Consider the following 24,428-nt stretch of genomic DNA (forward strand, 5'->3'; position numbering starts at 1 on the left):
CCTGATCTTGTAATAGTTTATAACCAACGAGGATACAGAAAACTACCATTTAAAACAAATAAAACCTGCAATAACAGGTAATTTAATTTGGATGTTCGCAGAAAACAACTAGCCTACACTTTTGGACACCGGTTGCACATGGGAAACAGTTAGGAAATAACATGGTGTAGCCTACTTCTTGACTTCTATAAGGCGATGTCGATATTTGGGGCTAATGCAAAGCATATAAAAGAATATGTACTAAGCGCTTGTGACCTATAGTGGTGCCTCACGTCTTTACACGCTAGGGGGCGCGTAGGCTTTAATACGCCCTCGATGATTATTTGGAAACACACCAGGCTACTACAATAGAACAATCACATCAAACAAACACATAACAAATCGTATTTCAAGTTTATCAATATTCCTCTAAAATATTATTTGCTGTTAAACGTAATGTTGGTTTCCTCAGAAGAAGCAGAAATGCTTAGCAAAAGCCTACACTATAATTTACTTTGAGTGTAGGAGGAGTAGGATTATTATAGGATAGGATAGGATAATACTTTTTTGATCCCCAGAGGGGAAATTCGGGCGTTGCAGCAGCACAGACAAGAAAGCTCAAAATACACATTAAACAGATAGATAAGATAAATAAAAATAGAAACAGGGGGTATATACAAGTACAAAATGAATGATGAAGTTAACTATGCAGGGAATTGAGAGAGTATTTGCAGAGAATGATAAGATAAAGTGACAAGTGATGATTAAAGTGACTTGGTATAATAAATAGCAGCAAGTAATGTAAACAGCAGAGAAGAGAGGCAGTATTGTACCACAGTAATGGAGAGTGCAGTTATATAATATAATGTAGTATAATATAATATAATATAGTGCAATATGAACAATATAGTGTAATATAATTAAATGTTATATAATATAGACTAATATAATAAAATATAAAGAATGTACAGTATATATGTATATATATATATATATATATATATATATTGATGCTAAATAATAATAATAATAATCATAATAATAATAATAATAATAATACAATGTTAGTAATGATAATAATGAAGCAGGTCATGTGGGTAGTGTTTTATGGGGGTGAAGTTTAGTGTCAAGGACGGACTGTTATTGTTGTCATAGGCTGCTGTTGTACAGTCTGATGGCAGTGGGCACAAATGAGCACCTGAAGCGCTCTGTTTTGCACCTGGGGGGGATGAGGCGTTATTGTTTAGTTTCGACCTCTGTTAAAGTAACTGGTAGCATTAACAACATATTTTATGGAAGGCCCCTTCAAAAATTTCGAATTAATTCATATATGTCTATTTGAGACAAAATACCACCAACTTTTCAGGATCAGTACCTGTCTTTACAAAAATCAGGACGACATATACTCCGGCTCAGTAGGCGGCGATATGGAGCACGATAGTCAACGTTCTTGCCTCAAATAACAAAGAGAGAAAGACCAAAGGAGACGAAGAAGAAATCCGAAGAGGGAAGTGTTTTGTTGTTCAACCATTTCCTAGTTTGCTAACTAGCGACGATTAGGTCTTAAATATCAGGTAAATTGTAATTGTATAATACTTAATGTTCCAGTCTTTCATACAGTTTACTTAAAATAAACTCCTCGCATGAGATATTAATTGATGTAACTCATCAATACGGCTTGTCATAGTAGTCTGAACGACATCACGTTACACTGCCAAGCTAACGAAATGCTACAATTAGCCTGAGGAGTCCAGAGTCATATGACAATAGACAACATCACCAAGCTACTGAAGATTACTTTGGTTACAGAATTTGACATATTTGTATTAAAATAAAGATATGTCCGGGCCAGTAGACGATGGTATCTTAAAGCAGGACTAAGCAATCGACATTTGTACCAGCTTATAAGGTTTGAAGAGAGAGTTTGAAGACATTCTTAAGTCGTGTTTAAAGTCTTTTTGTTTGTTTCAGTATCAGGATCCAGGGTTAAGATGAACCTCGAACGGCTTCCGAATGAGGAGAAACTCAGCCTATGCAGGAAATATTATCTAGGTGAGAGTTGCAAGTATTCATGGGACAAACCTCTTCAATCATACTTCCCTGTGTTTTCGTTGTAAACACTGGGCACGTCATTGAATGTATTCAATATATCACATGTATTCAAATGGTTTAGTCAAATTGCCATGACTCATGAGCAGTAAAGCTGCTGACCAGTTTAGTACGAGAAAAGAAATGCATTTTTTTTCCTATCTTGAGTGGGTCAGTCTTAATATGAATTTAAATAAATTGTCATTGATTATGTTTTTCTGTCTTGTGTCTCAGGGGGTTTTGCATTTCTCCCATTTCTGTGGCTCGTCAATGTCGTTTGGTTTTTCCGTGAGGCTTTTGTAAAGCCAGTCTACAACGAACAGCTCCAGATTAAGACCTGTAAGTGTCAAAGTGGTATTTTAATACCAGGGATTTTACAAAAACATTTTTGCACTTAAAAAAACGAGTTATATGATATTTATTCATAAACATACGTTAAAAATATGTGTTTGAATTTCAACCAGTGCTATGGTTCTAGCCTGTAGGACTCAATTCATTGATTGATTGAAAATTATCTACTTTACCTTTTCTAGATTAACTGTGTAAATATAATTCCTCTAACATGAGGACAGCATTTGAAATTTTGACCCAATTTGTGATTTGGAATACTGGAGAAAATATGTTTCACATAATGATGTACTATTAATAACCAGTGGATATAAAACGTCTACGCACCCTTGTTAAAATGTTAGTTTTTGTGATGTAGAAAAATAAGACCAAGAAAGATAATTTCAAAACGTTCCCACCTTTAGTGTGACCTATTACCTGTGCAATTCCATTTAAAAAAAAAAAAGAAATAAATCTTTTACCGGGAAAAATAATGAATGAAAACTAAAAAATGTAGTTGCGTAAGTATGCACACCTTCTAACTATTGGGGATGAGGCTGCATTCAGACTTAACCAATCACATTAAAATTGTTAAATAATAGTCAGTACACACCTACCATCAATTCAATTAATTTATTAACTGCAAATAAGATGAAGCTGTTCTGGTAGGATTTTCCTGACATACACTGAGCTTAATCTTATAGCAAAAGTCATGGTCCACAAAAATCTTAACCAAGCACCAGCGGGATCTCATTGTTGAAAGGTAGTGATCAGAACCAGGGTAAACAGATGTTTCCAAAGCATTAGTTTTTATCATGGAATATATTGAAAACAGTCACCTGCAAGTGAAGAAAATATGGCACAACAGTGACACTACCAAGAACAGGACGTCCCTCAAAAATTGATGGAAAGACGATAAGAAAAACTCAAGGGTGTGTATACTTGTGCAACCACATTATTTTAGTTTTCATCGATTATTTTTTTACCATTAAGATTTTTTTTCAATGGAATTGCACAGGTAATATGAAATTATCTTTCTTGGTCTAATTTTTTGTGTCACAAAAACTAACAATTTGACATGGGTGTGTAGACTTTTTATATCCACTGTATATATCCAGATATCATAATATTTATTGCATCTGTCAGGCCAGTTGAAAGTAACAGACATTTTCCACTACCCTGTTATTTTACCTCATTATTTCTGTGTGAAAAAACAAAATATTTAATGACCATTGTTTGTATTTGTCTTTAATTCCAGATGTGAAGCGGTCAGCATTGGGGTTACTGCTTTGGACGGCAGTTCTCACAACGTGGATTACTATTTTCCAGCATTTCAGAGCAGAGTGGGGAGAGGTGGGAGATTACCTCTCTTTTACGATTCCACTGGGCATTCCTTGAGACATTTTTTGACAGCAGATCTTTTGAAAACAATGATCTACTAATAGGCAAAAAGAAATGTTCCTTTTTTAACTACAGTGTAAGACTTTGGTAAATACAGTAAACATAGAAATCAAAAGCCATGTTCTTCAAAGATGCATGCTTTAGAAATTCCTGCTTTCAAGGAATTTGAGAATATCCTTTGGTTGAAGTGTAAGCTAATCAACCCTGCTGACAATGTTATCTATTAATGTGCATTCAGGTTAGTTCACTGAACAATACTCCAGGCAACCTTTTTTTCCTGACTAAAAAATCTCAATAATTCTGTATGATTGTGCACCCAAAAAGTATTTTGTACTTGTATATGATGAATAAAAAAAGTCACAAAGCTACCTTCTGACACTTGTTACTCCATGTACTGTACGTGAGTCAACATTTTATGTTTGTGTTGGAACATCATTATTCATCCAATGTTTATAGGTCTGTGTGGGCTTTTAGTTTGGTGACCCATCCCTGAACTATTTTCTCTCTACATACTACCAATATTTGGCATTGTTATAGTAGTCCCCTAAAGGCTGGACATTGACTGGCGCCTGTAATGAAACCCAATAGCTTAATCCCACCAATGTCCCAACTTCCCTGTCTCCTATATGAGTCATAACATAATCAGAGCCATTTTTAGTCACACCAGTTAAAGCTTAAGTCACAGGATTCACATAACTAACGGGGAGAACATGTGCACCCTGTATTAACTGCTGACTTCACCATAGTGTGCCAAGAACATGCCAGAAGTATCAGCACAATCTGTACTGTGAACAACACAGGGCCACTTAATAAATCTGATTTATTGGGAGTGAATACAAGGAGTCCTTTTATGGACATTGCACCTTGTTTAGAAGTGTGTAGTATTTTACATGTGTATTTTGAGTGTGTTGGAAAGGGCATGATGCATTTACTCAAGTAGGCTACTATCATAGTACTTTATATTTTGCTACATTTAAATGGCAAATACAATACGGTATAGGCTACTTCTCAAGTTATGTCAGCATGTAACTACTAATAAAGATTTTATAAAATAATAGTAGAAACTTTAACCAACTAGGCTACAAAAATATAGGCTATATGCCTATTGTATACAAAACCAACATACATTTATTAGCTCTAGCTAGACCTCTCAGGCATTAAATATACGTTTATTACCAATGCATTACAATTAAGACTTCACAAAGAGAAAACATTTGTCTGAGGACGATAATAGTCTATTCATTTGTTCTGTACTAATATCAAGAGTTTACTTGTAACCTAATGGTTTATTTTAACATGAAGGTGTACTGCATCTGTGACTTTGATAATTGATCTGAGTAGTGTGTTCCTCTCTGACAGTTGAGGCTTGTTGGCAGTGCACGTGCTCTGGCATGTGTTTAGCACGTCCCTGCTGTCACCGTCTGTTCGGCATCAGCCCACGAGGGTCAACATCGTCTTTTGAACTTATTTTTGGACGGACCTTCCCTGACAACAGCCTTTAAGTGTTACTTAAAAACGACTCTTATTAGTAACCAGTCTCTTTGTATCGGCGCCATCAATACAAGGGATCAATTGGTAATGACTAATTGACACGTTATTGTCACAATCCCGAGACAGCTGCGTCACTCCAATAACAATACACTCTTATCCTATATGGCGCTGCCTGAACACTCAAGGGTATACGCATTAGTCCGGATCATAACAGAAGCAAGGTGCCCCACAATGAATTCCCCAACTCATTATGCAACCCCAGAAGCCTATAAAACACACACACCACAACAGTCACTCATGTCAGGCAGCTACTGGAGACTCAGTCAGTGAGTCACTCAGAGTCAGTCAGGCCGGTGTACCAGTAAATCATAGGTACTCCCTGTGCCTCTCTCAGGACCTCAAACAAGCTGTTCAACAGGGCTCTCTTCCCTTTCACACACTTATTTGGTCAAGGAATTTGGGAAGAGGTAAGTAGTGACTTGCGTTTTATGTTTTGTGGTCTAGTATGTTGTAGCCTCAACTGCTCTGACTCCAGTTCTTATAATAATATTAATTTGTTTTCCTTATTTCTACTGTTAATAGATGGACTTCATCCTGCCACCCACTCTGCCAGCTGGGGATATCCAATGGGAGAAAATTTTGCAACCTCTTATTCCTCGCCTGAATGGGACTTATGGACAATATAATTGGTCTCCTAAATTACTTATTCCAGAGACTGATAATACCAGCTCTGCTGAGGTAGGTCGTTTTGAGTTATTGTAACCAGGTTTTGAAAAAACTAAATTGATGATTTGCTTTTGTTTTGGCTCTGTGAAAATGCAGGTTAACAGAATAGAAACTTGTTAGATAGCTGGGACTCTATAGAATAAAAGTTTTCCCCTTAAGTATTTGATGTAATTCATGGTCAACCCAGAAGCCAACATCTAAGTCTTCTTCAGCAAATAAAGATGCATTTGAAAGCTAAAAAAAACTATCTACTAACTACTATTTCAACACAGGAGTGTGTTTTAACTAGCAAATATTACATATGATATGTATCGTGTTAAGAGCATGCTGTCATATATTTTTTGGTGAGCTTTTTGCAGTGATTGTGGATATGTTGTTTCTATGAAATAATATACAGTTTTATTTGATTACGGCAGGTCAACTGTGATGACAGGGGTTTCACAGTTCAAGTAGATGTAAAGGACTTCAACCCACGGGACCTAATGGTGAAAGTGATCGGAGACTTTGTAGAAGTTCAAGGAAAGCATGAAGAGAAAAAGGTTGGTATTATAACAGAAACTAGCAGTATTCTTTAGGTTCTATTCAAAAGTTGTGATCTCTGTCATCCTCTAAACTTGTACTCACGTCTTTGTTTTTGTAGAAGAATGGTCCAGGATTGACCACACGGCAGTTTAACCGTCGCTACCGAATCCCAAAGGGGGTAGACACCATGGCTTTGGAGTCAGCGGTCTCTCCAGATGGCATTCTTATCATAGCTGCACCAATTGTGCAAACCAGAATCCTTAACTAATGGATTCAATATCCAACACTCAATTTCTGTTATCCTCACTTTGAACTATAACAAATACAACATAAACTTTTATGCACTCACAAGGAAAACACTTTTTCCCCATCCAGTCATAGCAACATTCAGCATGTGCCAAAACATTGGTTTGTTTAGTTCCTGGCACTGTTTAATATTCCCTGCTCTCTGAGGTTTGTATATACTGCTCTGACTGTAACTCATGATTCTTACATACAGTAATGTTTCACAGAATCATTCTTTGTAAATATTCTGCAATGACAGCTCACTGTGCTGACTTTTTTGTGCAACTTTTGTAAAATGCACTGTGTAATGTTTGTGATTAATGATGCACACTAACATATCTCTAAGCTCTTTAATGTGGAAAATATTTCGAGAACAAATAAACTTTATTTCTTCATAAAAAATAAAAACTACTGAGTCAAGTGTCTCTTCTTCTTCATCTTCAGGTAGCATGTTGCTCGTCCAGAAAGCCATTCAACAAAAAGTCAACTTCACTGAAAAAAGAAAATCACAGTAGAAGACTGTTCTTAGATTTGATTCACATATCTTAACATCATTCAATGATTTATAACAAGTGCTACATTTAATTGGATTTGAAGATTAACAGCCTTACATTAACATGTATATCATTTTTTATAATCAATTTGGCTTACATTGAGCAATTTAAGTCATAGCTTATTATTTTACCTGATCTGTTCCTTTACCCATTTTCTCTGTTTGCGAAGGACTTTTAATAAAGCATCATCTTCAAACTCTTTCTCATCTGAATCTGAAAAATAAAAAACCTGAATTATTTAGGTTATGGGACTCAAATGGTATGCACAACAAATTCCTCATGCATTACAAATTATACCAGCTTAACAAACTAACAGCAAGCTCACAGAAAGAAATACCTAAAAGGTTTTGGAATGCTGGGAGTGAAAGCTATTCAAAGAAATAGATTTTCCACAATTAACTACAGGGTAAAGGTTGGTGCTCTTTGCTGCCGTACACTCACCTTCAGCCTCTTGCAGCAGCTGTGATATGACCTCAACAGAGTTCTGTTCATCACAGAGAAGAACTGAGGATTGTGTCCGAGCTGCAGAAGTGCAGGAGGGAGAGGAGGAGACTGGCATCCTCGGAGCAGGAGACGATTCCGTCATAGGGAACAAGACCTCGGAGACTACCTGTCAATGTCAAACAACAACACTTTACTGGATAATTACGCTTTTTATCCCCATAATGACATCTACGCTTAACATTAGATTATGCTATTTGTAATTAAAAAAACAAAATAGATTTGAACAAAAAAAGTTACAATGCGCAATCAATTGACAAAAGTGGGTTCAGGGTTCATTTAGTAATTTGTGATTTTGAATACATTGTTGCATTCCTGACTTAATATCTTTTACAAATGTTAAAGTGTATATTTTTAATACCAACCACTAGGCCTGCAGGATATGAGAAAATTATGGGATGTGTGATAACGATATAAAGAGAAATTTAAATACAAATATTAGAGGGCGTAATAAGCTATAGCTAACAGTTTTTTGTCCACTTGCTGTTTTTCATGTTGTGCATGATACCTGTGTTTGTAACATGTCCCTTTTCAATTCTAAATATATCCTAAAATACATTTTAACCACTAAGTTGGCACCAATTAACCTGATGGTAGCAGATCACTACCTTGAGCTTCGCCTGAATGTATCAAAAGTGTGTGGATGCACGGCAAATATACTCAAGCCTCCATCCTTAAGGTCAAATGTTATAGTGACGACTGAGAAAGCACATAAAATAAGTTCTCTTACTTAGTGCAATAAATCTAGAATTTTGTGTTTATCCCAAATTCTCACGTTGCGATAACAGTTAAATGGTGATTCATTGTGCAGACCTACTTGAGCCATTTTGATACCATGAAGAGCTATTTTGGGCTCAAAAATGCTGTACTTTCCCCTGAAATATTCTTCTGAGGAGATCGATATGCTTTTGTTAAGAAGTGAAATAAACCAACCGCTGAAGAAAAATCAACTTTTTTTAGTCTCAATAAAAATTAGGTGGCGGGGTGGAATGTCAATATATATATTTTTTACATTTCAATATTTTTCCATCTCATGCCACCATGTTTAGAAACTAAAGCCTGTCAAACACCAATGTTCTTATACAACAAAATCTGACATAAAGTCCAATCACCTTATCATTTGGAAGGATCATGGCTTGTTTTGCAGGTTATGCTACCTGCAGGCTATCAAAATATAACATCAAGAATAACATTGTGAATAATATGCAAACAGCTTCACTGGCTTCATTGGTTGCCTGCTTTAACCAACTTCATAAAGTGAGAAAGAGTAAAGAAAATAACATGGGAACGGTTGAGAATATAAAAACACTCTACAGCTTGTGTAAATGCTGACCTGTCCTAAGGCACTGTGTATTGGAGAATGTGGTGGTGCATGATCATCAGTAGAGCTCTGGCTGGAGAAACGTCCCTCTTGTTGCTGCTTCTCCTTGGCCAATGGCAAGATCCTTTCAGGATACCTTTGATGTGAAGAACTCCTATTTGTAGAGCCAGGGCCATCACTGTGTTCCTTTTCCACAGTATGCCTGCAAAAATAAGTCAATATGTATAATTAGAATTTGTTGTATGGTCTTCCATACAATGAGCATGTTTCAATACTTGACCTTGTTGATTTCTTCTGCTTTCTGAAATACATCACTGTCTCCTTCTTCTTGTTCTCTGACTCTTTTGTCTGAGCTTTCTCCCTCTTGTTCCTCTCTAATCTTTTGTGGTTGGATGGCCTTTCCCCTTTTGTAGCTCCAGATGAAGCATTTGATGGGGTTGGAATATGTTCGAGAAAAGGATCATCTGGGGCTGTGTTCATCTTGTTTTCAGCTTGTGCCTTTTCAAAAACTATTTTAGTCCGAGACTCATCCCTACTTTGGAAAATGTTGTCATGTGTACTAGCATGAAATGTCTGGCTGGGACATGGCAAGACATCACAAAGAAAATGCATGTGGGCAGGAACATGGGGTTGAGAAACTGAAGAACCAGAGACAACAAAGGCAGGTAACGGAGCTGGACCTGAAGATGGGCTAAATGATCCAGGAGTTACTTTGGGTTCTAGCCTGGCACCAGCAATCTCAGGATGTATCACTTTTTCTGAGAATTCTGGAGGTTGAACACGTCCCTGTTGCAAGAAAGAGGACATAATAATTATCCTGGGGATTTTGGAAAAATAAAAATAAACTGTGATATACATACACTATTATTATACCAACCTTATAGGCCTGTCCACTAGCTGAGGTCTGGCTTAAACTCTGGGCCTGCCTGTTAGTGGTTAGACCATAAAAACCTGAGTGTTTCTGGGGCCACTCCCTGGCCTGCTCAATCTTTCTCCTTAAACGCCACTGGAACAAGATGTCATCTTCCGGTCGAGTGGGGGGCTCCAGTGAAGAAACGACAGAGGGGTTTTGGGAGAGATGGGCTTGAATTGAGTCTGAGCTGGCCATTTCTGTCCATTTTGAGACAAACAAAAGTTTTCAGAAGCATAAAAAATAAGAACCTTCTTTGACATGTTGCATATACAGGAAAATGATTAAGCAAGTTTAAATTTCAAGAAAACATCAACAAAATTCTACAGAAGTCCATGCTGTTACATTACCAGCAGCAGACATTGTTACTCCAGGAATCACAGGTCTTCTCACTGGCTCCTCTATGCTGCATGGAGAAGAGAAATCTGAGCATCCGAGACCCTCGGAGCTGACGTGGATATATCCATCATTCAGAGTTTCACTGTTACAAAGAAAAAGTTCACTTTCAACTGGAGTATTTCTTTTTCATTTATCATTCATGTTACTTTGATGGTTTTCATACTCTCTCAGCAGAAGTCTGTTGGCCCGATCTTGAAGTTGTAGTATCTCAGTGTCGTCATATTCCCCCTGGGATGTGTCTGACAAAATCTGAAACAAAAAATGGACAGGTAGAAGATTAAAAGGGTACAACACTCACAATGTGGTGTGAATGAATAAAACTAAATGAAAAAAAATGGCTGCATTTGAGTCTTATATTGCTCTTATGTACTGAAGTTTTTCCATACTTTAATTAGGGCAACTCATTTGACAAAAGGCAGAGCCAGCCATATTTCTAAACATGGCTGCCAAACCAAAGCTTACTTGGCACTTAGTAAACAGACTAGAGGTTTTCAAACAGACATGTGGTGTTTTGATAAAGTGTTAATATTTTACGGTAGGTAGTTGGATGATTTCTCTCCTGCAGTCAGAGAAACCTGGCATAAACCGCAGCAGGTTGCAACCCCAACAACCCATTATAAACACATGTGCAAAAACATTAAACTGGAGTAGTATCTGGTGGTTTTCATAAACTCATGAATGCACTCACACTTAGGGATCTTCTACATGGGGAGAGGGATCTGTCACGTTGATACTGTACAGGACTGTAAATGAAAGCTCCATGGGCATCTTTTAGAGGCTGGGTAACATCTGTTGAATGCAAAGGATTTCACTGTTACATTTCACACAAAAAAGGCTTGATTTCTTCATTGAAATGTAGGATCATATATCAAAAGTCAGTAAGTCTGCAATAAGTGACCATAAGTACCTTTGTCTGTTGTTTTAGTTGGTGTTGAGCTGGGGGGAAAAGTTGAGGATGTTATCCACCAAAAAGGCACCGATTTCTCTCTGACGGAAGAAGCCATCTGCTGGCGCTCCTCACGACTTTGCGGTCGGCCATGGCGAAAGCGCTCTATATACCTGTTACAAAAAAGGTTGGCGTTTCCTATGACTAGTAATTCCAGTATCAGGATACAAAACCACTGACCTGCTTCTCTATCTTTGAGGCTTCTAAGCAGAATCACTACTGTTATGTTTAGTGACTCCTTCACATATTGATCCTTTTGTTTAAGTGATAATATGTTACCGCTCTAATTAACTGGAATACCAGCTGCAAGACATAGCTATTACGTTAGAGGGTTTGGTCTAAACCAAATTAAATTTCAACCTACTTTGACAGCACTGAATCCTGCTGAACTCCTGGTTCTAAGGAAGTCGAGTGTTTTCCTGCTCTTGCAGACTGTTTGGGTGACACCATGTTAGATGAGGTTAAAATACTGGCTGGAGATGATCCACAGTCAGAGGATGGCCATGACTCTTCAAAAACAGGATGTCCCTCCGTGGCAGTAAAACAGCTGTCTTGTTTCTCAGTAAGCCCTTGGTCCTCTGGCCTCAGAGTGTTAAACTGTGCACTGGATCGCTTGCTAAAACGTTCTGGACTGAAAGTCTGTAAAACGAATGACAAAGTGTTTGCATGGACTTAGAAATGCATAGTAAAACATGCCTTATAGTATATGTAGAGCAGGGGTGGGCAACATGCGGCCCCCATCAACCCTCAACGTGGCCCTCAGGTCAATTTTTACACATCAATTAATCGGGAACATGAAGAAAACCTGACTAAATCTGCCATGAAATCATGAAAACCAGAAGTATGTCCATAATAATATTTGATCACTGGCACATGTTGAGTTAAATTGAAGACAAAATTGACTGTAATCGTTTTTGTATTCTACAATTTGGCCCCCTGGCAGTGAGAATTAAATGAATGTGGCCCTTGCTGTGACCAAAGTTGCCCATCCCTGATGTAGCGTGTACTTACAGTTTGCTTCTCTTTCTGTGACAGGGACTTGTTGGATGCTGGGTGGTAGTTTGTCTTCACCACTTTGGATGCTTGTTCAAAGGGATTCTGCCTTGTGAAGACGGGACCACTGTAAAAACAATACATTTTCACCAGCCGTACATTTTTTTAAGGGTGCTATCAAAATGTTGTCCATACGATCTTACCTGGATTTCATTACAGCTTTAGAACACCACATGTGGTTTATACAGAACACGGGAGGATACGCAGCAGAGGTTGATTTAGTGAGTTTGACTTGGCATGTCAACAAAAGAAAGTTACTATGGTACTAAACGCCAATTCGGCATAATTTGTCTTTGAAAAAGCTAATTAAGCTCCTACGGTAGGGATTTTACGGATCTACTTACTCGACATTTCAACTTAGTCAATGAAACACAATTACCTTGCTCTTTTTTTTTTATAAATACACCATTATCGACTAAACCAGAAGCAAGCCACAAACTGTTCTGGCGATCGTTATTTACACCAACACATGCAGCCAATAGGAAGCAAGTAAAATATGATTGACATGTGTTGAACCCAATCACGTAGAAGGACCTCCCTACACAAGAGCCAATCAGGTTATAGTGACGCGTCAGCGCGCGGAAGAGGAAAGACCGATGGTCAAAATAAGCTAGCTAAGCAACCGTCACTTAAGCTTAACAATATTTTAACGCTCAGTCTAGAGAGCTATTCCCCTATCCATTTTTGAAAAACATTAGGGTGAGTTCTTAGTTGGCAAATAGACCAATTAGGTTGTTCTCATAAAGTAGTATTAACGTTATTAAACGCATAGCTTGCCAACCGCCATAAGCTTACCACAGTTAGCAAGCTAACGTTTAGCTACCAGCCCGGTCGTGTTAGACTTCAGCCTGCTTCAGCTTCAGTCAGCTCCAGCTTCAGTCAGCTTCAGCCTTCTTCAGTCAGCTTCAGTCAGCTCCAGCCTGCTTCAGTCAGCTTCAGCTTCAGCCTTCTTCAGTCAGCTTCAGCCTGCTCCAGTCAGCTTCAGCTCCAGTCAGCTTCAGCTTCAGCTCCAGCTCCAGTCAGCTTCAGCTTCAGCTCCAGTCAGCTTCAGTCAGCTTCAGCTTCAGCCTTCTTCAGTCAGCTTCAGCTCCAGTCAGCTCTCCATATCAAACACACAACCTGGATTCTCGGTCTGTTTCTTCGACGGTGAGCGTATAGTTGAACGACCTGGTGTTTTTCCCCGTTGTATAAACATAAAAAGTGGAGATAATGCACCAGGTCAAAATCAAGACGGAAAGACCAGGTAAGATGATTTAACCTTAAAGTCTTACACTATGATTTATAGAATCTTAACACATAGCACATTGCATTTGGTATATTTACACATCTGAAATTCATTAACACAGTTTGAAAATATAATCTGCCTTTAATGAACTCCGTACTGTAGACTTAAGTTTTTCATACTGTGTATATTTATTTTATATTTCTGCAATATTTTACATTTCATACTGTGTATATTTATTTTATATTTCTGCAATATTTTACATTTCATACTGTGTATATTTATTTTATATTTCTGCAGTATTTTACATTTCATACTGTGTATATTTGTTTTATATTTCTGCAGTATTTTACATTTCATACTGTGTATATTTATTTTATATTTCTGCAATATTTTACATTTCATACTGTGTATATTTATTTTATATTTCTGCAGTATTTTACATTTCATGCTGTGTATATTTGTTTTATATTTCTGCAGTATTTTACATTTCATACTGTGTATATTTATTTTATATTTCTGCAATATTTTACATTTCATGCTGTGTATATTTATTTTATATTTCTGCAGTATTTTACATTTCATACTGTGTATATTTATTTTATATTTCTGCAATATTTTACATTTCATACTGTGTATATTTATTTTATATTTCTGCAGTATTTTACATTTCATGCTGTGTATATTTGTTTTCTATTTCTGCAGTATTTTACATTTCATACTGTGTATATTTATTTTATATTTCTGCAATATTTTACATTTCATACTGTGTATATTTATTTTATATTTCTGCAGTATTTTACATTTCATGCTGTGTATATTTGTTTTATATTTCTGCAGTATTTTACATTTCATACTGTGTATATTTATTTTATATTTCTGCAGTATTTTACATTTCATACTGTGTATATTTGTTTTGTATTTCTGCAATATTTTACATTTCATACTGTGTATATTTATTTTATATTTCTGCTATATTTTACATTTCATACTGTGCAATATTTATTTTATATTTTTGTAATATTTTACATTTCATACTGTGCAATATTTATTTTATATTTCTGCAATATTTTACATTTCATACTGTGCAATATTTATTTTATGTTTCTGCAGTATCTATTTATATTCTGTTATGCTACTACCTGTAAATAACTCCTACCATTGCCCATCTTACCTGAATGAGAGTTCTTTTTTTTTTTTTTTTCTTTTGTTGTTTTTAGCTGTGGATGCTTGTATGTGTGTGCACTTTAAGGTGAAGCCAAATAATTTCGTTGTACATATTGTATAATGACAATAAAGACATTCTATTCTATTTTAAGTTTGTCATAAATTATTCTTTCAACAAAACACCCATTTATTTATTTTCTGTTGTGACCACTGCAGATATGGAAGGGGCTGGTGCACGTAGTAGATTGGATGCTGTTTTGAAGGGACTGGTTGAAAGGACTGAAAATGAGAGGTTTGTGAAATTAAAATGTTTTTCAAATCTATGTAAATATGGTCACTCTCCGGTCATACTAATATCATTGTATATTGAGCAGGGAGCAAAACGAGAGCGACACTGGAAAAATCTCAACAGACTCTTTAAACAAGTATGTATCTCTACATAATTTGGAAATTGTGCGATATAATCGTGCGGTGACGTTATTTAAAACCTGCCGGTTAATTTCAGCAACCATTATATACTGTAAAAGCGTGTTTCATATTCCATGTACTACTTGTTTTCTGTAGGGATTTGTCTCCATCATCTGCTGGAAAAAGGCAAGTGTCTCTTTTTTTCCACCAGATGCCAACAATAAACAATTCCATATATTGTGTTTTTCATACCATAATGGCTGGAAAAAGCCTCACATAAGGCCTGCCATGTCATTAAATAAAAAATTACACATTGACTTGTTTGATGTCTGAACACTATAACAGAAATGAAATGCAATAACTTTGGTGAATTTTCTCAGTATGCTATAAAGTCCCTGTCCTTGATCTGATTTTTCCAGGCCATCAGCTCGCTTCCCACAGCATCGGAGGAAGAAACGGAAAGAGATGGATGAGGGCATACCAGAAACCAACCAGCATAAACAAAGTAAACTAAATGCTAATGTTTTATAATATTTCAGCTAGATAACTATAACTAATAACATCATGGTACTTTCCTTGACATTTTGTGTGATCACTTTCCCTGTCACCTAATGCCTTCTTGCTTTTTTCTGTATTTTCCATTTTTCTAGACTCTTACATTATTAAGTTGTTTGATCGCAGTGTTGATCTGGCTCAATTTAACACCAGCACCCCTCTGTATCCTATCTGCCGTGCCTGGATGAGAAACAATCCTTCTGTTCGAGAGCCACTTTCTTCTCCGAGCCCCCCACACAGCATGATAGAGGAAGAGGTAAGAGGCTACACAGTTCTGTTAAATAACTTACATTTTATTTTAAGTATCCACTCTTAAAACAATAATAATGAATCTCCAAAAATAATATACTTTCCCTTGTAGACTACAATAGTGACTTTAAAAATCTTCTTTTTTGTTCGTTTGCTAAGTAGTACAGCCACCCTTACTGTGGTGTAAAATATTATGGATAAGAGTGTCAACCTGAATTGGAATCATACTTTGCAGGGAAGCAACTTTGTACTGATTTGTAATTAAAATTTATCAAACCGAACAAACAGTAAATAGTAGACTGCAACTATTTTAGGCTCGGCAATATTGTTAATATAAAACACACCTATTACCGGTGCCACAAAAATATGGACAAGGTCTTTGTTAGACGCTCAGCACAATTGTCTGGGAATTGGATGGATAACATTTTAAAAGAAAAGTGTCTCTATGACATAAAGGTGCTCCCATGGGGCTAAGCAAAATTAGACATTCCATCAAGACAGGAAGGAGTATGTGCTGTTGTCCCAGTGCCTACTGAAGACGATGATGTACAAAAATGTATAACATGTTTAAATTTCACTTAAAATGTGCGTGCAAATTATTATCATGATCAAGTCTTTTGAATTCAGGATTTGAAGTTATTCAGGATCATTTTCACATCAATGATTAATCCATCCATTTTTATACTTATTGACATTTATAGTTGTTGTGTTTCTGCACTGAGCTGTATAAAAGTACCCTTATGTATAGTCCATATGCAGTTTTGTATGAAATCTTGGATTTACTTCAGTTTTCCTTTTAGTTTTGAATATACAAATTTAAACATTCCAGAATGTGATTTATTTCTTTCACATGGTCATGTGGTGAAGAAGTTACCATATTTAAGTTTTTTTGGAATCTTGATTTTCTTTTTCTTTTTTAGTAAAGGTGTCAGAAAAAAATTGACAAACATAGAGGGGTAACCAAAGTAACTCACTGATACCCGTTTGCACGGAGGAGTGAGAGAGCTGTTGACAGATGACAAAAATAGCTCTTTTGATAATAAGAGGTTGCCGACCCTTGTCTTAAACCTTTACTGCTACTTTCTATCTGCTGTTAGGATCACACCCTTACTGTTTATAAATGTAGCATCTTTTGTCCAACATGTTATTTATAACTTAATATTTTTTTTCTTTGCCAGGTTACAGACTTGATCAATGGTAAAGATCAGAATGTGTTCAGACTCCCTCCTCCAACCTCCTGTCCGTTAAGCCCAACTGGTGAACTCATCAATCTCAGGATCCCGCAGACAGAAAAACCCACTGTTACAAAGGTTCTGTATAATGTGTTTATAACACTTTTTTACTATTCATACTTGTATGTTGTTATGATCTATTATGCATTTAATTTGAAAAATCTATGAATTAATTAAAGCTGATTAATATAATCGTAGCTCAACCTTAATATTTTCTTTGCACAGTTAACAGAGCCAGTTCCTGTACCAGGTTCTCTCATATTTGACCACATGGAACGATGGAAAAAGATAAGACAGAAGTAAGTTTTCTCTTGCAAGATAAGGTTGCACTTAACCCGCCTTGTAGACCATGTTTGTTTTTGTGTCTCAGATAGACACAGATAGGAACATACGCATATTGAGTAAGAGGGAAGTGTTTTCAGCACGAGTTGATTTGTAAGTTTCAGCTTCAACCACTGAAACATCTTTTAGTTTGGAATAAGTTGTGGTGACCCATATTGGTATTTTTTCTTTCAGATGGAAGGAGTGCTCTAACAAGAACCAGTTGAGATACAGCGAGAGTATTAAGATCCTTAAGGAGATGAAGGAGCTTTATGATCACTGACTGGCTCACAGCTCTTCTCTACCACAGAATGGACTTGGAAAGCTGCCATGGCAAACAAGTCAAAGTATAAAACAACTGCCATATTCATAATAAGTCTCATAGGAAAGCATTAACAGAACCTTGAGCCTTAAGCAAAATCACATGTTCTATCCACTGTTTGATACAATTCATATTGAAGGATGTTTGGGTTTGCTGCAATGTATTTTGCACTGGCAAACCTACTGGGATTTGTAAATGATTTTCTTGTATTAAAATGATTCATCTCATTAGTTGTATTTTTTCAACACATCATGAACCTTTCATCCTTAACGTGAGGGATTAAAACCTCATGTTTTTTTACTTGTTTACTCTCCGAATGTCCAACACAAATATTGTCTGAAACAACTTGAATTACACTTAAAATTTAAAGTCAAGTTAAAAATGTAATTGTTGACTAGAAAGTGGTTGCTCTTACTAAAATAAAGTAAACTAAAGAAAAACAGTTAGCAATGGTTCAAACAGGCATTATATTTATAGTTATATAATATTTAGATTGTATTAAATCAAGAATCAAATAATCATTAAATGGATAACTCATTTGTCAAACTATACAAATGATGAACTGGGTAAGAATGCATCTATGTCTATCCTAAGGTTTATATTTTCAAGTCATTACTGTGTGGCTATGGCTCATCCTTGTGTGTATGCATTAGTTACTGGCAGATCAGTTTTGCTGACATAAGACAGACTTGGGCAGTGAATAGTTTTCAATGGATCAAAAGCTTTTTAGATGCTTAGAATGCAAAATCATATTTGGGTAACAAGCAGCATTATCCTCTAATGGACATTTGTGAAAACACGACAGATTGCACTTATTCTAATGCAACCTGAGCCCTTCACTATTAAGATGCTTATTCAAGTAGTCAAGGTGGCACTTTCTGTATGCAGCTTTAGAAATGTTACAAAAAAGTGAATATTTGTTTAACCCAACTTGAAGTTTTTCTCAAAAAATGAGACATTAGCATAGAACAACAATCAATCATTGATGTCAGAAAGAAAGAAAATTCAGATCAGATTCAATTATTTAACTTGTCCTTTAATTAATTACATTTTAGGTTAAATGTTAAATGCAAAACATTTGTTGATAATCAGCAAACAGTTTGTTTTATGAATTATTTCTAATCACACAACATATCAGGAGTGATTAAACTACACACAATACATTTTTTTAGAATAACAGGTTAAAACAAGCAATAAAAAAAGCAAATTGTTACAAGGGAATGTTCAGTCATCAATAAAAATAAAATACAATCGAACTTAAAAAACTAAACCCTTCAATCAAATATTTATTATAATATGAACACATTTACAAACCAGTTAAGCACATCATTTTCATTCGTGTTACATTTCCTGTCAGGTATGGCAGTTATTATCAGTGCTCAGACTCTCTGTCTTCAATGCTGAACACGGTGCACTCTGTGTATTTCAAGCTAGTGGCTACAGCTTTCTCCTCCAAAGGTGCAGCAGCATCAGACTTCCGGCTAATCCGAGAAAGTTGTGATGACAGTGAGCGAGAGGACATGAATGACAAATGGTCCTCTGCCAGGGCACTCTCTAGGACAAAGCATATGGAGCGATTGAGCTTCTTCTTGAATTCCTCACACATGAACACATAGAGAATGGGGTTCAGGCAGCTGTTGAGATAAGCCAGACACACTGACAGTTGTCCTCCAATTTTTACAATAATCTTGTGACCTTGGGTATTACTGGACTGCAAAAACTGCATAACATGGAGTGGCAACCAGCAGATGAAGAATGCAAGAATGATGGAGAAAATGATTTTGCGGGATTTCTTTCTCCTTGTCCTCTGTAGACGCCCTGCCCTAACACCAATGGCCACATAGGAGACAAATATTACAAGAAATGGGATGAGAAAGCCCATAACAAAGCGGAAAATCATGAGTATATAATGTTTCTCCTTTGTGAAAGATTCTGTGTAACTGCAGAATGTCTTCCCCATCGACTCCCGAAGATCACGAAAAGTGGCATAAGGTATACTGCAGACCACAGCTGTCACCCAGATGACAACACATGTGACCTGAGCCTTGCAGACTGTGCGTTTGTTTTGTGCCCACACCACCACCCAGATTGACAAGCAACGATCCAGACTTATGGCTGTCAGAAGAAAGATGCTGGCAAACATGTTGACAACACTAACAAAGTTGTTGAGCTTGCACATGAACAACCCAAATTGCCATTCATTATTCTTAGAAACAGAGATGATAGAGACAACCAGGAAGGCCAGAAAGAGGAAGTCAGCAAGGGCCAAGTTGAGAAACCAAACGGAGTTGACTGTTCTCTTCATCCTGAAGCCAGTCACATAGATGACCAGGCTATTGCCCAAAACCCCCAGGATGAATACGATACTGTAGATGACAAGGGAGGCTATATTCAAAATTTTGAGAATTTCACCCATGGATGGTTGACCACCAGTAGAATTGGAAGCTAATAAAAAAAAATGTTAGAGATTAGTTACTAATACCATCTTCATTATACACAGAGGAAACATTATTTTCACATTTTTAACATGTGAAATAATGGTAATTATAACCTTTTGTATTTCAATTCTTAGATGTATCTTTTGTAATACACAATGCCTCTGTCTGTCTCATAGACTGTTTATTATTTACAATCTATGTTCTCTCCTAGGTCAATGCAACACTGCCTCTCAGATTACCAGCAGTTAAAGTAGTTCCAAAATACTCTATAGTGAAGTGCAAGCATACCTTTGCAGCCACTTCTTTCTATTTCTATTCTGATGTGTAAAACATGCCTGAAATAAATATCTTTGCATGCCTATTTTCAGATTAGCTTGAAAAGAAAGTAGAACACCTTACATTACATTTAATATAAAAGGGATGGAGAATGTATTTTAGGTGTCTTACCGGTCCCCATGTTTCCGATGTGATGTCTTAGTTCATCTGTCTCTATCTGGTCCTGCCTTCACTCATTGTGTCACTCGGTTACTCCTCCTATTAGTTACCAGTGAGACACTACTTCTGCTACTGCTTTTTATTTTCAGACATTCACAGGGAGTGAACAAAAATCACAATAGAAAAAAACGCAATCACACTGTCCTGAGTAATCTTCAAATATCTTGAGCTGCATCAAAATTACTCATACAGTCATCAGAAAAAAACAGTTTCACTAGTGCAGTATTTATTGCAGTGTGTTTGCTAGTCTTGTGTTTTAAATCTGACTTTATTAATATATTTCTAAAAGCCTCTGTTACCTAAACGTTTCCTCTAATTCTACACAGAATGAAATGCTTTTTTTTTTTTTCAAAAATACACTCATCATCCCACTCATTGTAATCACACTTTCTTCTCCTGCACATACACACCACACACAGTCTCGTCTGAAAATAGTGTAACATGTGACAACCAACATTTGAGGTTTTAAGAGTTTATATTTTATGCATGATTTCTCACAAACGCACCAAACAAAGTACAGAGAGCTTTTGCTGCTGTACAGAGTCAACAGAAATGGTAACGTCTTGGTGTTCGCTGACGTTGACTATGCATGCATCACTCAATGATCAAAGTCGGAATCAGGATCAGTGTGTCTGCATGTTAGTTTGAAGCAACAGTCTGGTCGATCCATCTGCGCAGGTAGGACACACGGGCATACACAGCAGGGGTGCGCACGTTGCAGTTAGAGGTTCCCCAAGACACAATACCCACAAGGGACCACACTCCACTGTTCTCACAGACCAGAGGGCCACCAGAGTCACCCTGAAATTAGTAAAATATGACATTATAGTTGACAGAAATTGATTTTAATTGAATACTGATTTCAATAATTTATACTTTATTATACCTGCAAGGGGAAATTTTACGCTCTGTTGTTAAACATGCTACACACACGTAGACTGAAATACACACACATGCCCGAGTGAGGGCTTTTCAGCTGGTTATGTGGGGGTCTGTCCCTTACTCAAGGGCACCTCTGCAGTGCTCCGGAAGTGAACTGGCGACCCCCCAGCTCCCGGACCAAGTTCAAGACTTGGTCTACACTGGGACATGATCCAGAGAGACCCTCTGGTTCTCAACCCAAGTCCCTACAGACGGAGCTACTGCAGCTCACAAAGCTATGCAATCAGGTTACACAAAGGATGTTGGTTAGAGTGCTGGTTAGTTTCATAAAACTCAAAAACAGGAAACCAGATATGCAGCAGTTCATTTTTGAGTACGAGCTTTTAGCTTTATCTACAGAGCTTTAGTCAGTTATGTTTTGAGTCAGTAGTTTTTTTGTTTTTTTTTAAATTCTTAATGGCTCGGCCAGTAGACATTACCTGTTGAGATACTCGGAATAAGAAATAATTAGCTGTCAGTTAGGATAAGTGTTAAATATTTAAGAATAAAAGTATTTATTTACAAATTGTTTATAAACACTTATTTCTAACAGTTTATTCATCCATCAGTTGTTATCAACAAACCTTAATTCAAGTATCCTGTAAAGTATTTGTGAATCATTTTCCAAAGCTTAAAAGATTACCTACATTTATGAAATATACTCCAACAACTGTAACTGAGGTTTGTAAACATCATAATTATTAGTGCCTCATGAACAATCATGAAATACTGACTCGCAACAGGTGGGCACTTTTTTCAAACGCCTTACGATTCAGCATCAGAAACACTTTACCTGACAAGAAGACACTCCAGAAGCACCAGCGCAGATCATGGCATCAGTGATTCTGTTATAACCCCAGTACTGCTTGCACTGATCAGGGCTGAGCAGAGGCAGGGCAGTCTGCTGGAGGTAGCGAGGGCTTGCTGGAATTTAAGAAAATTGGAGATGGAGATAGCAACATAAACGTTCATCGTCATTCTTGCTGAGGTATGGTGGATATTTAATCCTTCGTTTATAATCTCCCTTCATAGATATAAAACTGTCTGTAAAACCCTCTCACTTACAGGTTTGGCCGGTTTTGCCCCATCCACTGGTCACACATGTGGTTCCAGATGGAATGCTGGTGCTGGAGGAGGCCAGGCACACAGGAGAGATACGGGATGTCATCTGTGCTGGGGAGGATAGCTTCAGGAGGGTGATGTCATTGTTGAAGTTCTGGCTGTTGTAGTAGGGGTGAGTGATGGCCTGGACAGAGAGGTGATTGTATTTGTAAATCAATAATTGAATTTCAATGGCATACAAACAGTTTAATGGAAAACAGGAAACTGTAATGTTTTTCTTACTTACCCTGCTAATTGACTTGACCTGAATTTGCTCACTATTGTACTGACGGTCGTGCTCTCCAAGGATAACACGATGGCTTCTTGGACTGGTGTGAATAAAAACAGACAGAAATAATTTGATAGAAATGTTTAGATTATTCATGGGTTGGTGTGGGACAGTTTAAAAATGACTTACGACACACGGCAATGAGCAGCGGTGACAACCCAGTACTGGCTGATCAGGGATCCTCCACAGAAGTGAAATCCACGACCATCCTACAAGTGAGAATTTGAATATTAAGAGACCCTTCCTAGTAAGTTATTTTTAAATCTTAATTACACAATATCATTCAAATTGTATCAAAGTTACTATGGGCGTGGAGAGTACTCAACCTACCTGAAGTGACACCTGCCAGGGCCAGGACCCAGATACAGCATTATGCCCATTGACAATCTTGTTGTATCCGTTTACTTGGGGCTTGATAGCAGGTACTCCACAGCCTGCATCCAAATCATGCAATAAGAAAATCTGCTTGACCTAAAGTATGGCTATTCACTAAGGAAGGTTCCTGTATATATATTTATTTATTTTTTGTTTCTTATTTATCAAAACATTCAGAAGGATATCAAAAAATGTAACCACTGATAGATTTACAACTGATAAATGCATCATATTCAGGTCAACCACAAGTCACTCACCCAATGTGGAGGCCACAAGAGCAAAACAACTGACAAGCAAGAACATGGTCAGGTCTCAACAATGATAGTCTTCCCTGAGGGCTCAAACGAGTTGGTTTATATGTGTCACACACGCAACCCTGAGTACAGCACTCCATATTGCAGGTGCTCCCAATGTTCACACACACACAAGCACACACACACACACACACACACACACACACACACACACGTGAATCAATGTGCTTTGATACGTCTGGGAGCAGACCATCTGTTGATAAGCACTTACTGACTTACTGTACATACCTGGAAAATTCATCCATTTAGCGTGCTACGTGTTCTTTTGCACAAGGGTCAGGGCTGTTGGCATTTATTCCATTTCTAAAAAGTAACAGTACTACCCCTTGTTATCATTAAAAAAAGGATCATTTACTTTCAATGTTTTAACCCTCCATAAGTTTTGACCAAATGTTGAGGATTTGCACCATATTGAATATGTCAAGCTAGCTATCCTTTTCTAGCATGTTTGTACTACAAGACCCTTTTTTTCTGTGACTGCAGGGGAAATGATATTGCTCTAAACCGTTGAGGTGC

The 24,428-nt window shown here is 37.0% G+C and overlaps 6 protein-coding genes across 7 annotated transcripts; 3 read left to right on the forward strand and 3 right to left on the reverse strand.

The window, feature by feature from the left end:
- The first annotated feature begins 1,416 nt into the window (after positions 1 to 1,416).
- Positions 1,417 to 4,163, forward strand: psenen (presenilin enhancer, gamma-secretase subunit). The gene is made up of 4 exons (XM_061050813.1): positions 1,417 to 1,553; positions 1,951 to 2,031; positions 2,302 to 2,406; positions 3,653 to 4,163. The coding sequence occupies exons 2-4, from the start codon at positions 1,971 to 1,973 to the stop codon at positions 3,790 to 3,792; spliced, it is 306 nt and encodes a 101-aa protein (XP_060906796.1). The 5' UTR covers positions 1,417 to 1,553; positions 1,951 to 1,970; the 3' UTR covers positions 3,793 to 4,163.
- A 1,431-nt stretch (positions 4,164 to 5,594) lies between these two features.
- hspb6 (heat shock protein, alpha-crystallin-related, b6) lies at positions 5,595 to 7,239 on the forward strand. The gene is made up of 4 exons (XM_061050812.1): positions 5,595 to 5,753; positions 5,869 to 6,024; positions 6,429 to 6,551; positions 6,653 to 7,239. Exons 2-4 carry the CDS (start codon positions 5,869 to 5,871, stop codon positions 6,800 to 6,802), a joined length of 429 nt encoding a protein of 142 aa, XP_060906795.1. The 5' UTR covers positions 5,595 to 5,753; the 3' UTR covers positions 6,803 to 7,239.
- On the reverse strand, positions 7,156 to 13,042 carry proser3 (proline and serine rich 3). 2 transcript variants are annotated; one of them, XM_061050811.1, is made up of 14 exons: positions 12,883 to 13,042; positions 12,647 to 12,662; positions 12,462 to 12,570; positions 11,815 to 12,089; positions 11,412 to 11,563; positions 11,193 to 11,293; positions 10,668 to 10,753; positions 10,456 to 10,586; positions 10,073 to 10,305; positions 9,476 to 9,981; positions 9,208 to 9,397; positions 7,815 to 7,983; positions 7,505 to 7,586; positions 7,156 to 7,311 (listed from the first exon to the last, which is right to left on the reverse strand). In XM_061050811.1, exons 2-14 carry the CDS (start codon positions 12,655 to 12,657, stop codon positions 7,260 to 7,262), a joined length of 2,097 nt encoding a protein of 698 aa, XP_060906794.1. In that variant the 5' UTR covers positions 12,658 to 12,662; positions 12,883 to 13,042; the 3' UTR covers positions 7,156 to 7,259. The 2 variants fall into 2 exon arrangements, with proteins under 2 accessions (XP_060906794.1, XP_060906793.1); XM_061050810.1 differs by having other exon boundaries at positions 12,647 to 13,035.
- A 41-nt stretch (positions 13,043 to 13,083) lies between these two features.
- lin37 (lin-37 DREAM MuvB core complex component) lies at positions 13,084 to 18,206 on the forward strand. The gene is made up of 10 exons (XM_061050814.1): positions 13,084 to 13,338; positions 13,585 to 13,746; positions 15,109 to 15,184; positions 15,267 to 15,317; positions 15,457 to 15,492; positions 15,720 to 15,805; positions 15,951 to 16,111; positions 17,283 to 17,414; positions 17,562 to 17,635; positions 17,853 to 18,206. The coding sequence occupies exons 2-10, from the start codon at positions 13,713 to 13,715 to the stop codon at positions 17,938 to 17,940; spliced, it is 738 nt and encodes a 245-aa protein (XP_060906797.1). The 5' UTR covers positions 13,084 to 13,338; positions 13,585 to 13,712; the 3' UTR covers positions 17,941 to 18,206.
- A 788-nt stretch (positions 18,207 to 18,994) lies between these two features.
- Positions 18,995 to 21,223, reverse strand: LOC132984132 (chemerin-like receptor 1). The gene is made up of 2 exons (XM_061050816.1): positions 20,865 to 21,223; positions 18,995 to 20,424 (listed from the first exon to the last, which is right to left on the reverse strand). The coding sequence occupies exons 1-2, from the start codon at positions 20,872 to 20,874 to the stop codon at positions 19,352 to 19,354; spliced, it is 1,083 nt and encodes a 360-aa protein (XP_060906799.1). The 5' UTR covers positions 20,875 to 21,223; the 3' UTR covers positions 18,995 to 19,351.
- Positions 21,224 to 21,368: 145 nt separating this feature from the next.
- Positions 21,369 to 23,997, reverse strand: LOC132984133 (chymotrypsin-like protease CTRL-1). The gene is made up of 7 exons (XM_061050817.1): positions 23,856 to 23,997; positions 23,554 to 23,657; positions 23,353 to 23,432; positions 23,182 to 23,263; positions 22,899 to 23,079; positions 22,627 to 22,757; positions 21,369 to 21,713 (listed from the first exon to the last, which is right to left on the reverse strand). Exons 1-7 carry the CDS (start codon positions 23,899 to 23,901, stop codon positions 21,552 to 21,554), a joined length of 786 nt encoding a protein of 261 aa, XP_060906800.1. The 5' UTR covers positions 23,902 to 23,997; the 3' UTR covers positions 21,369 to 21,551.
- Between the last annotated feature and the right edge of the window lie 431 nt (positions 23,998 to 24,428).

This window comes from Labrus mixtus, chromosome 11 (genome assembly GCF_963584025.1).
Source record: "Labrus mixtus chromosome 11, fLabMix1.1, whole genome shotgun sequence".
In the NCBI taxonomy this organism is placed as follows: Eukaryota; Metazoa; Chordata; class Actinopteri; order Labriformes; family Labridae; genus Labrus; species Labrus mixtus.

Excerpts from the sequence above, each read along its gene's own strand:
- psenen (XM_061050813.1), top strand. The coding sequence starts at position 1,971 with ATGAACCTCGAACGGCTTCCGAATGAGGAGAAACTCAGCCTATGCAGG. Across the intron at positions 2,032-2,301 it reads ATGCAGGAAATATTATCTAG|GGGGTTTTGCATTTCTCCCA; the intron begins GTGAGAGTTGCA and ends CTTGTGTCTCAG. Across the intron at positions 2,407-3,652 it reads ACAGCTCCAGATTAAGACCT|ATGTGAAGCGGTCAGCATTG; the intron begins GTAAGTGTCAAA and ends CTTTAATTCCAG.
- hspb6 (XM_061050812.1), top strand. The coding sequence starts at position 5,869 with ATGGACTTCATCCTGCCACCCACTCTGCCAGCTGGGGATATCCAATGG. Across the intron at positions 6,025-6,428 it reads ATAATACCAGCTCTGCTGAG|GTCAACTGTGATGACAGGGG; the intron begins GTAGGTCGTTTT and ends TGATTACGGCAG. Across the intron at positions 6,552-6,652 it reads GAAAGCATGAAGAGAAAAAG|AAGAATGGTCCAGGATTGAC; the intron begins GTTGGTATTATA and ends TTGTTTTTGTAG.
- proser3 (XM_061050810.1), bottom strand. The coding sequence starts at position 12,678 with ATGTGGTGTTCTAAAGCTGTAATGAAATCCAG. Across the intron at positions 11,294-11,411 it reads AACTAAAACAACAGACAAAG|ATGTTACCCAGCCTCTAAAA; the intron begins GTACTTATGGTC and ends TGCATTCAACAG. Across the intron at positions 7,312-7,504 it reads TGGGTAAAGGAACAGATCAG|TGAAGTTGACTTTTTGTTGA; the intron begins GTAAAATAATAA and ends TTCTTTTTTCAG.
- lin37 (XM_061050814.1), top strand. The coding sequence starts at position 13,713 with ATGCACCAGGTCAAAATCAAGACGGAAAGACCAG. Across the intron at positions 13,747-15,108 it reads AATCAAGACGGAAAGACCAG|ATATGGAAGGGGCTGGTGCA; the intron begins GTAAGATGATTT and ends TGACCACTGCAG. Across the intron at positions 17,636-17,852 it reads TGGAAAAAGATAAGACAGAA|ATGGAAGGAGTGCTCTAACA; the intron begins GTAAGTTTTCTC and ends TTTTTCTTTCAG.
- LOC132984133 (XM_061050817.1), bottom strand. The coding sequence starts at position 23,901 with ATGTTCTTGCTTGTCAGTTGTTTTGCTCTTGTGGCCTCCACATTGG. Across the intron at positions 23,658-23,855 it reads TCTTGTGGCCTCCACATTGG|GCTGTGGAGTACCTGCTATC; the intron begins GTGAGTGACTTG and ends ATTTGGATGCAG. Across the intron at positions 23,264-23,352 it reads GCTGCTCATTGCCGTGTGTC|TCCAAGAAGCCATCGTGTTA; the intron begins GTAAGTCATTTT and ends TATTCACACCAG.